The 13,138-nt window shown below is 38.7% G+C and overlaps 1 protein-coding gene and 1 pseudogene across 1 annotated transcript; one reads left to right on the top strand and one right to left on the bottom strand.

Moving 5' to 3' along the window:
• Positions 1–2,872: 2,872 nt before the first annotated feature.
• Positions 2,873–5,350, bottom strand: LOC113250010 (olfactory receptor 7C1-like; annotated as a pseudogene).
• A 7,014-nt stretch (positions 5,351–12,364) lies between these two features.
• On the top strand, positions 12,365–13,138 carry LOC113249414 (olfactory receptor-like protein OLF4; the record flags this gene model as incomplete). Its single annotated transcript, XM_026490926.3, has 1 exon — positions 12,365–13,138. A coding segment is annotated over one exon (774 nt), but the record flags the coding sequence as incomplete, so codon positions are not given.

Raw genomic sequence — 13,138 nt, 5'->3', positions numbered from 1 at the left:
AACAGGCAAAAAAAAAAAAAAAAAAAAAAAAAAAAAAGGAGTCAAACTCTATTTTCGGAGACAACATGATACACTATGTAGAAAACCCAAAGTCTCCCCCTGAAAAATTAATACAATTGATACAGTAATTCAGCAAAATCAAAGGAAATAAAATCAACACACAGAAGTTAGTTGCATTTCTCTACACTAACAATGAGGCAGAAGAAAGAGAAATCAAGGAATTGATCCTATTAAATTGCCCAAAAGGATAAGATGCCTATGAATAAACCTAACCAAAGAGGTAAAGAATCTGTACTTTGAAAACTATTGAAAACTTATCAAAAAATAGAGGATGATAGAAAGAAATGGAAAAACATTCTATGCTCATGGATTGAAAGTACAAATTTTGTTCAAATGTCTATACTACCCAAAGCAATTCTATACATTCAATGCAATCCATATGAAAATACCATCCACATCTTTCACAGAGCTGGAACAAATAATCCTAAAATTTGTATGAAACCAGTAAAGACCCCAAATCACCAAGGGAATGCTGAAAAAGAAAACCAAAGCCAGAAGCATCACAATACCAGACTTCAATCTGTATTACATAACTACAATCATCAAGACAGTATGGTACTAGCATAAAAAGAGACACATGGATCAATGGAACAGAATAGAAAACCCAGAAGTAGACCCTCAATTCTATGGTCAACTAATCTTTGCAAAGCAGGAAGGAATATTCAAAGGAAAAAGACCGTTTCTTCAACAAATGGTGTTGGGAAAATTGGACAGCCACATGCAGAAGAATGAGACTGGATCATTCTCTTACACTGTACACAATGATCGACTCAAAATGGATGAAAGATTTAAATGTGAGACAGGAATTCATCAAAATCCTTGAGGAGAACACATGCAGCAACCTCTTTGACCTCAGCCACAGCAACTTCTTGCTATACTTCTCTCCAAAGGCAAGAGAAACAAAACCAAAAATGAACTATTGGGACCTCATCAAAATAAAAGGCTTTTGCACAGCAAAGGAAAGAGCCAACAAAACTAAAAGACAAACTACAGAATGGGAGAATATGTTTGAAATGTCTTATCAGATAAAGGGGTACCATGCAAAATCTACAAAAAATGTATTAAACTCAACACCCCCCAAAAAAAAATTCAGTTAAGAGATGGGAAGAAGACATGAACAGACATTTCTCCAAGGAAGATATACATTGGCAATTAGACACATGAAAAAATGCTCAACATCACTCATCATCAGGGAAATACAAATCAAAACCACAACGAAATCCTTCCCTACACTGGTCAGATGGCTAAAATTAACAACTCAAAAAACAACAGATGTTGGCCCAGATGCAGAGAAAGGGGAACCCTCTCACGCTGTTGGTGGGAATGCAAACTGGGGCAGCCACTATGGAAAGCAGTATGCAGGTTCCTCAAAAAGTTAAAAATAGAGCTACCCTATGACCCATCTACTCAGTATTTATCCAAAGGACACAAACAAAGCAATCTGAAAGGGCACTTGTACCCCAACGTAGATAACAGCAATGTCCACAATAGCCAAACTGTGGAAAGAGCCCAGATGTCCTTCGACAGATAAATGGATAAAGAAGATGTGATATATATATATATATATATATATATATATATATATATATATACACACATATATATATACACACAATGGGATATTACACAGCCATCAACAAGAATGAAATCTTTCCATTTGCAATGATGTTGATGGAACTATAGGGTATTATGCTAAGTGAAATAAGTTAGTTAGAGAAAGCAAATACCATATGATTTCACTCATATGTGAAATTTAACAAAAGAGATGAATATGGGGAAAGGGAAGGAAAAATAAAATAAGATGAAAATTGAGAGGAAGTAAGAGACTCTTAAATATATGGAACAAACTGAGGGTTGCTGGAGGGGAGGTGGATGGGGGAAGGGATAATTGGGTCATTGGCATTAAGGAGGGCACTTGATGTATGAGCCCTGGGAGTTATTTGCAACTGATGAATCACTGAATTCTACTTCTGAAACCAATTTTTAAAAATTGTGAAATTGGCTTAAGCCTAAACTAGTGTTAAGACAGGAGAATGAGTAAACACAAATCCTATAAAATAAAAAAACTGTTACATTATAAAAGTGGGTATTAAGGAGGGCACATATTGCATGGAGCACTGGGTGTTATACACAAACAATGAATCATGGAACACTACATAAAAAACTAATGATGTACTGTATGGGGACTAACATACCATAATAAAAATTATTATTAAAAAAATAAATAAATAAAAATAAATAAAAGTGGAATTGAAACCAATAATTAGGGGCATCTGGGTGGCTCAGTTGGTTAAGCATCCAACTCTTGATTTCAGCTCAGGACATGATCTTGAGGTTGTGAAATCAAGCCCTTCATGGGTTTTCCTGCTGGGCATGGATCCTTCTGGAGATTCTGTCTCGCCCTCTGCCCCTTTTGCACACTCCCTCTCTCTCTCTATATATATATATCACTCAAAAACAAACAAACAAGCAAACAAACAAACTAAAACCAATGAAGAAAGCAAGCTTTTGATACAAATTATGTTTGGACAGTTTTTATTAGCTAGAAGCAAAATAACATTAAATTTCTATCTTCTTTTCTTTTTGGCATTTTATTTTTTCATTTTGTATTATGTTCAATTAGACAACATATAGTACATCATTAGTTTTTGATGAAATGTTCAATGATTCATTAGTTGTGTATATTAACATGAACCATTTGTTGGCATAAAGTGAGTGAAGTTACAGAAAAATAACGTGACTAAAATAAACTTGTTGAAAAAATATAAAATAGCAGCTGACTTGTGGGAGACAGATTAGATTAATTCACTGATCATAAACCAGATGGAAGACTGAGAACATCATTGATGGATTCCTGGGGGTGAAAACCTAAAGGTCCAACAATAAAAAAGATATAAAAACAAGTGTAAAACTAGGAAAAATATTTAGAACACATTGGATATTGCAAAGCAAAAAGTATAGACATGTAAGAAGTTCTTTTAAACCAATTAGAATAAAAATACTTAAGATGAGAAATGATCTAAGGACACAAACCAAAAATATGCAAAGAGTACATTTGAATAAATATACGAACACGAAAATGTGTTAAACTTTATAACAATCAAATGGAGTGAAATTATAATATTAAGGAAATCTTAGTAAATCTCAGTACAAGGTTGGATTTATTTCTAAGCCTGCAGCCCCCAGGGACAGAATATTTCTTAGCTGGATAGCTGATTTCTAGAAGCGTGCATTTATGTGTTAGGGGTTAAACTGTTATTATAATAAGATTTTACTGGATGTAACATAACATGATGCCTGAGAGACCATCTGAACCAGGCAGCCCTCCACATACCTCAGAAGGGGTGAGCCTTTTCACCACAGCCTTGACCTTGAGTAAGTCGGCTAGATTCCATAAGCTTCACACCCTCCATAACATAGGGGAATGATACTAATCATATAAGTATTATTGGAAAACTTAAATGAGATAATGTGTGCAAACACTTAAACAGTGCAGGCAGAGTGTTATTATTATTTTGTGTTATCAAGATCCACATCAATAACCAAATTTCTTAGGGCACCTGGGTGGCTCAGTTAACTGGCTGACTCTTGATCTCAGCTCAGGTGATGATCACCAGGTCCTGAGTTCAGCCCATGAAACCTACTAAAAGCAAACAAACAAACAAAAAACACCAAATTTGTTTTCTAACTCAAAAACTTTCATTAGATCAATACATTTTATTTTCTGGTCCTGACTATATTTAACCACCATTCATCTGTTTTTCACTCAACAAAAATTCGCTGAGCATAAACACCATCCTGAGGACTGTAGTAAGCACTGCACTTTCAAAGATAGGTAGGAGACAGTTCTGAAATTCAAGGCCTGGATATTGTGCATGAATAGAAAAAATTAGTAAAGTTGAGGTGACTGGATGGAAATTGAATCAGATCAGGAAAAAAGGGGGGGAGAGTCAAATTGTTGAGTTGGTTTTATTCACATGATCTGAGAAAACATCTTTGTAAGTGAATTTTCAGGACATTTCCAAAATAAGCACTCATCCTATCACTCTGAGTATAGATATTAACTACATGAGATTTGACTTATTTTGTCAAGAAATCCAAACCATCACCAAAGATTACTGAGAAAATCAGGTTGTAGTCACATCAAGTGAAAATGACTGGTTATAAAGTGAAAGGGGGAACCCTGATTATAACCTGAAGAAAAATAGAGAAGACAAGGAAGACCCAAAGAGAGAACCATTTTAAAATGTGTACACCTGGGGAAAAAATTAAAATAGTGGATGGAGGAAGCCAGGATCTCTGGGCTTCCATATTGTGTGCCCAGATACTCAGGAGAGTCCTGTGATGGTCCTGACACTGAGAGGCACCACCCTGTGGAGGAGTCTGCTCAGGGCCCCCTTCATGTCCCTGTTCCTCAGGCTGTAGATGAAGGGGTTCAGCATGGAGGTGACAATGGTGTACATCACCGAGGCCACCAGACTCATCCTAGTGGATGAAGTTGCTGCAGAACTGAGGTAGACCCCGAGGCCTGTGCCATAGAACAAGGACACCATCGAGAGGTGAGACCCACACGTGGAAAAGGCTTTGTTCTTGCCCGCAGCTGATGAAATACTGAGTATGGAGGAAACAATTTGATAGTAAGACAACAGTATTACATGGAGAGGAATCACAGCCAGAAGTCCAGTTGCAGAATACACCACTACGTTATTTATGAAGGTGTCAGAACAGGCGAGCTTCAGGATTTCAGGAAGATCGCAAAAAAAGTGTGGGATTTCCATGTTTGTGCAGAAGGACAGCCTCAAAAGAGTTAAGGTCTCAAGCAGGGAGCCCATAACACTGATGCACCAGGACCCCAGGGCCAGCAATGCACAGAGCTGGGGGTTCATGATGACTGAGTAGTGTAGGGGGTGACAGATGGCCACAAAGCGGTCATAGGCCATCATGGTCAGGAGTAAATTGTCCAGGCATCCAAATACAATGAAAAAAAAATCTGACTGAGGCATCCTTCATATGTTATGGCTTTGCTTTGAGTCTGGATGTTTAGCAGCATCTTGGGGACAGTGGTGGAAGTGAAGCAGATGTCTACAAAGGACAGGTTGGAGAGGAAGAAGTACATGGGGGTGTGGAGGTGGGAGTCTGAGCAGATGGCCAGGATGATGAGCATGTTCCCAGTGAACGTGACCAAGTACATGCACAGGAACAGCCCGAAGAGCATGAACTGAGTCTCCAACTTTGCTGAAAGCCCCAGGAGGAGAAATTCTGAGGCGTGTGTTTGATTTCCTGATTCCATGTGGATGAAAAAACTAGCAGGAAAGGAAAAAAAATCAGCATTCAATGACCATCACAGTGACAGCACAGAAATGTGATTGCCTTTAATTTCAGGTGAGTGGATTAATAAAGTACTTCCCCTTTATAATCGCCTCAGTTGGGGAATTGGAGATGCTCCATCCTTCCCTCTGCTGCCACTGCCATTTGGAAATGTAGTCCTAGTTCCAAAGCAGTCGTGCCCTTTATAGCCCGGCTACTCAGAGTGTGGTCCCTGGACCAGAAGGTGCAGCATTGCCCAGAGCTGTTTTGAATGCAGAGTCCCAGGCCACTTTCAGACTTGCTGAATCACAATCCACATTGTGACAAGATCATGGTGGATTCCCCTGCTTGATCATGACTGAGTTGTGCTGGTCTAGAACATCTGTGCCTTTCAGTCCTTCAACTTTTATCTCCTCACTTTTATTTTCCACTACATCTTCCCTCAAACCTCCTTACTTTCTATGTAGGAAAAATAGGAGCTCAATAAATAATAGGAGCTTAATAATTAGCTCAATAGGAGCTCTTTTTCTGCCATCTGTGTGGAGTCAATAATTTTCATCCATTTGTCTTAACTGTTTCAAACACTGTGTATGAATCCTATATTTAGTTTTTCAATACAAATATCTATAATTTTCACAATGATTTGTATTTCTTCTGACCATATTATACTATTTTGCATGGTCATTTTGTGACACTCTGTTCTATGTCATTTGAAAACCTGCCATTATGCCTTCTTTCTTTTATCCCTGAGTAGAATTCTTTAAGTATCATTTTTAAAAGTAATATAAGCACCACAGTTTAGGCTGATGTTATATTTGGGCATTTTTTGTTTTTAAGGAAAGGATTCAGAGCTTGGTATACATACATATTCATACTTGTACTTTAAAAAGTGTTCTCTGGGTGCCTGGGTGGCACAATCAGTTAAGTATCCAAATCTTGGTTTTGGCTCAGGTTGTGATTTCAGGTGGTGGATCAAGCCCCAGATCAGGCTGTGCCCTCAGGGCAGAGTCTGGTTAAGATTCTCTCTTCCTCTCCCTCTGCCCCTCCTCCCCCGACTCAAATAAATCAATAAATCTTAAGAAAAAGAAAAAAAAAGGAACAAGTGCCACAAAATAGTTAGATAGTCAATGACAGAGGAAATGATGATGTAGGGAATTCCAACTCACAAAAGCATTGAAAATACTGGGGCAAACTAGGCAGTATCAACATTATCTGGAATCTAAAAAAAATAGTTGATGGTTTTCAACAAGGAAGTGAACCTTTGGTTCCTCATTAAATTCACTTAAAACATGTGTGAATCCAAAAGCACAGGGATTCTTTCATAGAGGAAGCACTTCCCCCATCAGCTTTGGCCTCCCCTGTGAAGGATGCCCAAAGAAATAGTCCCAGAGCCCCTGAGCCAGGACTTCTCCATACTCAAAGGGAATGATATACACATTGGTTCAAGGCCCATCGAAATTCTGGTACCTTCATTCACGGTTATGGTGATGCCCCCTGAATACACCCAACCTCACCTAAGACAGTGCCAAGAGCATTCCCATGTCTCTGATGTTATCTGAGGGAGGACCCCAAAATGGAAATCATTTCAAGAATAAGAGACAAAGAAAAATGACACCCATCCAGGATCTGGTAATAATGTTTTCAGGTTACAAATTGCAGGGCAGAGAGATCTGCCTTGTCAATTCATATAAGATCAGTATTTAAAACTTACAACAGTCATCAAAACTAAGAGGCAGCCCACGGAATGGGAGAATATATTTGCAAATGACACTACAGATAAAGGACTGGTATCCAAGATCTACAAAGAACTTCTCAAACACAATACACGAGAAACAAATAAATCAAAAAATGGGCAGAAGATATGAACAGACACTTTTCCAATGAAGACATACAAATGGCTAACAGACACATGAAAAAATGTTCAAAATCATTAGCCATCAAGGAAATTCAAATCAAAACCACACTGAGATACCACCTTCCGCCAGTTAGAATGGCAAAAATAGACAAGGCAAGAAACAACAATTGTTGGAGAGGATGTGGAGAAAGGGGATCCCTCCTACATTGTTGGTGGGAATGCAAGTTGGTACAGCCACTCTGGAAAACCGTGTGGAGGTCCCTTAAAAAGTTAAAAATTGAGCTACCCTATGATCTAGCCATTGCACTACTGGGTGTTTACCCCAAAGATACAGACGTAGTGAAGAGAAGGGCCATATGCACCCCAATGTTCATAGCAGCAATGTCCACAATAGCTAAATCGTGGAAGGAGCCGAGATGCCCTTCAACAGATGACTGGATTAAGAAGTTGTGGTCCATATATACAATGGACTATTACTCAGCTATCAGAAAGAACGAGTTCTCAACATTTGCTACAACATGGACGGCACTGGAGGAGATAATGCTAAGTGAAATAAGTCAAGCAGAGAAAGACAACTATCATATGATTCCTCTCATCTATGGAACATAAGAACTAGGATGATCGGTAGGGGAAGAAAGGGATAAAGAAAGGGGGGGTAATCAGAAGGGGGAATGAAACATGAGAGACTATGGACTATGAGAAACAAACTGAGGGCTTCAGAGGGGAGGCGGGCGGGGGAATGGGATAGACCGGTCATGGGTAGTAAGGAGGGCACATATTGCATGGTGCACTGGGTATTACATGCAAGTCATGAATCATGGAACTTTACGTCAAAAACTAGGGATGTGCTGTATGGAGACTAACAAAATATAATAAAAAATTATTATAAAAAAATTCCCTTGGACCAAATAAAAAAAGGAAATTTATTGATAGACTCATTTATGAATTTCTTATGCTAACAATAGAAGTGAATATTGAACTCAGAAAGGCAAGATTCAATGTTAACAAGTAAATAATAATAACAGAAGCCCAATCTTATTAGAGATGGGAAGTGGAAAAGTAGAACATGAGACCAAGGATGTTTGCAATTAACCAGAGTAGAAAAGTCAAGTATTAGCTGTGGAGGGATATACAGTGAAGTGAGTACATGTCTTTTCATGTTTAAATTGGGACATATTAGACTACATTTCCATACAGAGCAGAAAAATCCAGACGAAAGAATTCTTGCAGGTCCATCTATGCAAGAACAGTTTATCATGTTGATCATTTTGCAATATACACAAGTATCCTATTACCATGCTGTACATCTGTAACTAACATAGTATTTCATTTCAATTATATCTCAATGAAAATATGCAATACACCATCAATTGAACATGAAAAAAAAAGAACAGTTTATGAAGCATACATATCACAATACCTCCTCTCTCGAATATTCAAATGAAATTTTTTACACGTATTATGTGAAAAAGAGTCAGCTAACGAGCTTCTTTTACAATTACCTCATTACCTGTGAGCCTGAATATGGTCTGGGTTAGCTCGCCACCCAATTTCTCTGTTGAAAATGGTCTGTGGGAGTCCTTGGTGTTTGCATAGTGGGATTGGAGTGGTTTTATTCCTTTTTTTTTATTATGTTTTTCAAGCAAATGATTGCTGTTTATTTCACCAATTTAGCTACTTGCCATTTTGCTTTTTTAAGTATGTGTAGATGTATTTGTGCAGAATGTGTGAGAGTGTATAAACTTTTTGTGATAAAGTTGGAGTTGCTCATAATATATTCCCTCCACTGATTTTCTACTTTTTTTGGTTTGTTTGTTTGTTTTGCTAGAATTGGTCTGTCACCTTAATATTCTTCATTTGTTCATACTTGTTTTCCAAACACTGAAAGTGCATGTCCTTCTGCACACTTATTACTCACAAATCACCCTTTATACATATATTACAACTAGTGTTCATGTCTCTGTATTCCTTACTGTTCCTTTTGGCTTTTTATTATTGGATATCTTTCTAAAATAGAAATGCCATCACTTGGAAGGGATTCTTCTTGTTATGTTTGACCACGAAACACCTATACCTTCCATAAGCACACTTCTCCCACATCTCTTTATGTGAGATAAACTAAAACTTCAGACACTGCTTCTCTCCATGTTAAAAGACTTTTTCAAATTATTTTATTCATGAGTCCTTGGCAATCTAATTTATATTTGAATAGCCCCAGAAAAAGCAAGTCTTCTGCTGTCTGCTATCTGGTGATAAAAATGCCCAAATTTTGTGAAATTTTGGTTTATTCTTTTTACTCATTTTTCCCTTGTGATGTTCATTCTGTAAGGTGTTTCACACCATAAAGATGTCACTACCTTGTGTTGTGGACAAATTTAATTTTGCTCTTTTATTATTTTTGGTGGGTATAAATGGGATGTAACCAGGACTGGATGCCACTAGTTCCAAGGAAACTTTCCTTCCTCACAGTCTCTCAGGACAACTGAGCTTATTAGATCATTTTACTTTTTATGTCCATCTCATTTCTCCTTCCCTCTGTCTGTCTGTCTCTCTCTCTGTCTATTGAACAGAATATTTTTGCTGCTGTTATTTTCGTAATTTTTTATTTAAATTTGATTTAATTAACATACAGTGTATTGCTCTATTCAGAGGTAGAATTTAGTGATTCATCCGTTGCATATAACACCCAGTGCTCATTCCATCAAGTGCCCTCCTTAATGACCATCACCCGATTACCCCATCCCCCCCCCGACCTCCCCTCCAGCAACCCTCAGTTTCTGTCCTACAACCAACATCTCTTATGGTTTTTCTCCCTCTCTGTTTTTATTTTATTTTTCCTTCTTTTCCATTATGTTCATCAGTTTTATTTCTTAAATTCCACAAATGAATGAAATCATATGGTGTTTGTCTTTCTCTGACTAATTTTGCTTTGCATAAAACATGATAACTACAACCACATCATTGCAAATGTCAAGATTTGATCCTTTAATGGCTGAGTAATATTGCACCATGTATATATACCACATCTTCTTTGTCCATTCATCTGTGGATGGCATTCCACAGCTTGGCTACTGTGGACATTGCTGCTATAAACATTGAGGTGCATGTGCCCCTTTGAATCACTATATATCCTTTGAATAAATAGCAAGCAGTGAAATTGCTGGTCATAGGGTAGCTCTATTTAAACTTTTTGAGGAACCTGTATGCTGTTTTCAGAGTGGCTGCACCAGTTTGCATTTCCACCAACAGTGTGAGAGGGTTCCCCTTTCTCTGCATCTGAGTCAACATCTATTGTTTCCAGAGATCTTAATTTTAGCCATTCTGAATGTGTGAGGTGGTATCTCACTGTGGTTTTGATTTGTATCTTCCGGATGTTGAGTGATGTAACCATTTTTCTATGTATTTCTTAGCTGTTTACAATTGTACCAAAAACCATGAGATATCCAGGAAGAAACTAACCAAAGAGGTGAAAGATCTGTACTCTGAAAATGGTGGAACATTTACGAATGAAATTGACGAAGACACAAAGAAATGGAAAAACATTCCATGCTCACGGATTGGAAGAACAAATATTATTAAAAATGTCTATGCTACCCAAAGCAATCTACACATTCAAAGTAATCCTAATCAAAATACCGCAAGCATTTTTCACAAAGATGGAACAAATAATCTAAAATGTGTATGGAACCAGGAAAGACCCCAAATGCTGAACACAATTTTTTAATGTTTCTTTACACACAGGTCAGAAAGTGGCCATTGCAAAATGGAACCCCGAGAGGACTTGTCTCTGGGAAGCTATGAATAGAAATTTCTGAGTACTATTTCTGCATTCCTTATGGAAAAGGTAATATGATGTGTATGCATTCATATTCTAAACAGTGTGTTGTAGAGGGTCGGGGAGAGATGAGAAGGACATAGAAGCAACACACACCAGGAGGACATGGTGTGATGTGGTGTGTGTGTGTGTGTGTGTGTGTGTGTGTGTGTGAGACAGTGTGTGTGTGTGTGTGTGTGTGTGTGTGTGACAGTGTGTGTGTGTGTACATGGGTGCATGCACCTTGATGAGTGAGAGCAGTCCTCAGAGCAGTGATACACAGGCTCCTCTATTTCAAGGTGACCCTTATAATAAACAATCCAAACTCAATCAACAGATATTATTAAGAAGGGATGTTCAATAGACAGGACCCTATTGCAACCATCATAAAGTGTAATACGTACATAGTGTGGACAAGGAACTCCCTGTGTCTTGAACTTTAAGCAGCTATGAGGTCACATCATTCTACAAAATTCACTGCCACCACCTCTCATCACTCTCCCTCTTGTCCTTTCCCCTCAACATAGTGGCTTCCTTTAAACCCTTGATTTTCTGACAGAACCACTTCCTTAGGGCCTTTGCACCAACCAGTCCCTCTACCAGGAAGACCTCCCTTCTTCCACACTCTCTTCCATGAGGTCTCTGTTCAAATGCCACCTTAGCCAACTTTGACTGAATACCCAACATAACACCTCACTCATTATCTGCCTTAACTTGCTTCTGTTTTGTTCTTAGCGTCTGTCACCATCTCATGATCATTTAATTTTTATATACGTATTTACCCTATCACCATCATTGAATTGCAGGGATTTTTGCTTCTCAGAACTCTCTGCTTTATGATAGAATTTCCAAAATATGGTCAACACTCTATATATTCCTCAAATGCATGAAATAATTTCTTACTAAAAACTGTACAATACCCGACCTTTTCAGGAACATCTGATGTTGTGAGGAACTAAGAATCCTTTCAAAGGGGACCAAATCCATTCACAAAATATTGCAATTAGTTTCTTGACTGGAAAATATAAATTGTGCTTTTCCACAAAGAGAGCAATGACTACCAATGTCATTGTAAGCAATGTGTGAAAATTAGTTATGTTATTTTCCCCTGTGCCAGTAGTCACCTCCACCACATGGACCCAGGAAACAATACAGGAATTTCAGAGTTTCACCTTTGGGGATTTTCAGAGGACCCAGAACTGCAGCCCTTCCTATTTGGGCCTTTCCTCTCCATGTACCTGATCACTGTGTTTGGAAACCTGCTCATCGTCCTGGCCATCAGCTCAGACTCCCACCTCCACACACCCATGTACTTCTTCTTGGCCAACCTGTCCTTTGCTCACATCTGTTTCACCTCCACCACCATCCCCAAGATGCTGCTGAACATCCAGACTCGGAGCAAAGTCATAACCTTTGCAGGCTGCATAACGCAGATGTACTTTTTCATGCTGTTTACAGGATTAGACATGTTCCTCCTGACTCTGATGGCTTATGATCACTTTGTGGCCATCTGTCACCCCCTGCACTACATGGTCATCATGAACCCCTGGCTTTGTGGACTGCTTGTCCTGGTATGCTGGGTTCTGAGTGTCTTTAATTCCTTATTACATACTTGCATGGTGTTGCGGTTGTCCTTCTGTACAGAGGTGGAAATCACCCACTTTTTCTGTGAACTCAATCAAATGATACAACTTGCATGTTCTGACATGTTTCTCAATAATATGATGATGTATTTTGCAGCTATGTTGCTGGCTGCTGGTCCATTCATTGGGATCCTTTACTCTTACTCTAAGGTAGTTTCCTCCATACTTGGTATCTCAACAGCTCAGGGCAAGTATAAAGCATTTTCCACCTGTGCATCTCACCTCTCGGTTGTCTCCTTATTCTATTGTACCAGCCTAGGAGTGTACCTTAGCTCTGCTGCTCCCCAGAGCTCCCACACAAGTACAGTGGCCTCGGTGATGTACACAGTGGTCACCCCCATGCTGAACCCCTTCATCTACAGCCTGAGGAACAGAGATATAAAGGGGGCTCTGATGAGATTCTCTGGGATGGCAGCTCTGAAAGGGACAATCATCCTGGAGCTGAAGAAGTGCCCATGA

This window comes from Ursus arctos, unplaced genomic scaffold (assembly GCF_023065955.2).
Source record: "Ursus arctos isolate Adak ecotype North America unplaced genomic scaffold, UrsArc2.0 scaffold_14, whole genome shotgun sequence".
In the NCBI taxonomy this organism is placed as follows: Eukaryota; Metazoa; Chordata; class Mammalia; order Carnivora; family Ursidae; genus Ursus; species Ursus arctos.
Note: the sequence above shows the minus strand (reverse complement) of the source record. Positions and strands in the feature narration are given on the sequence as shown.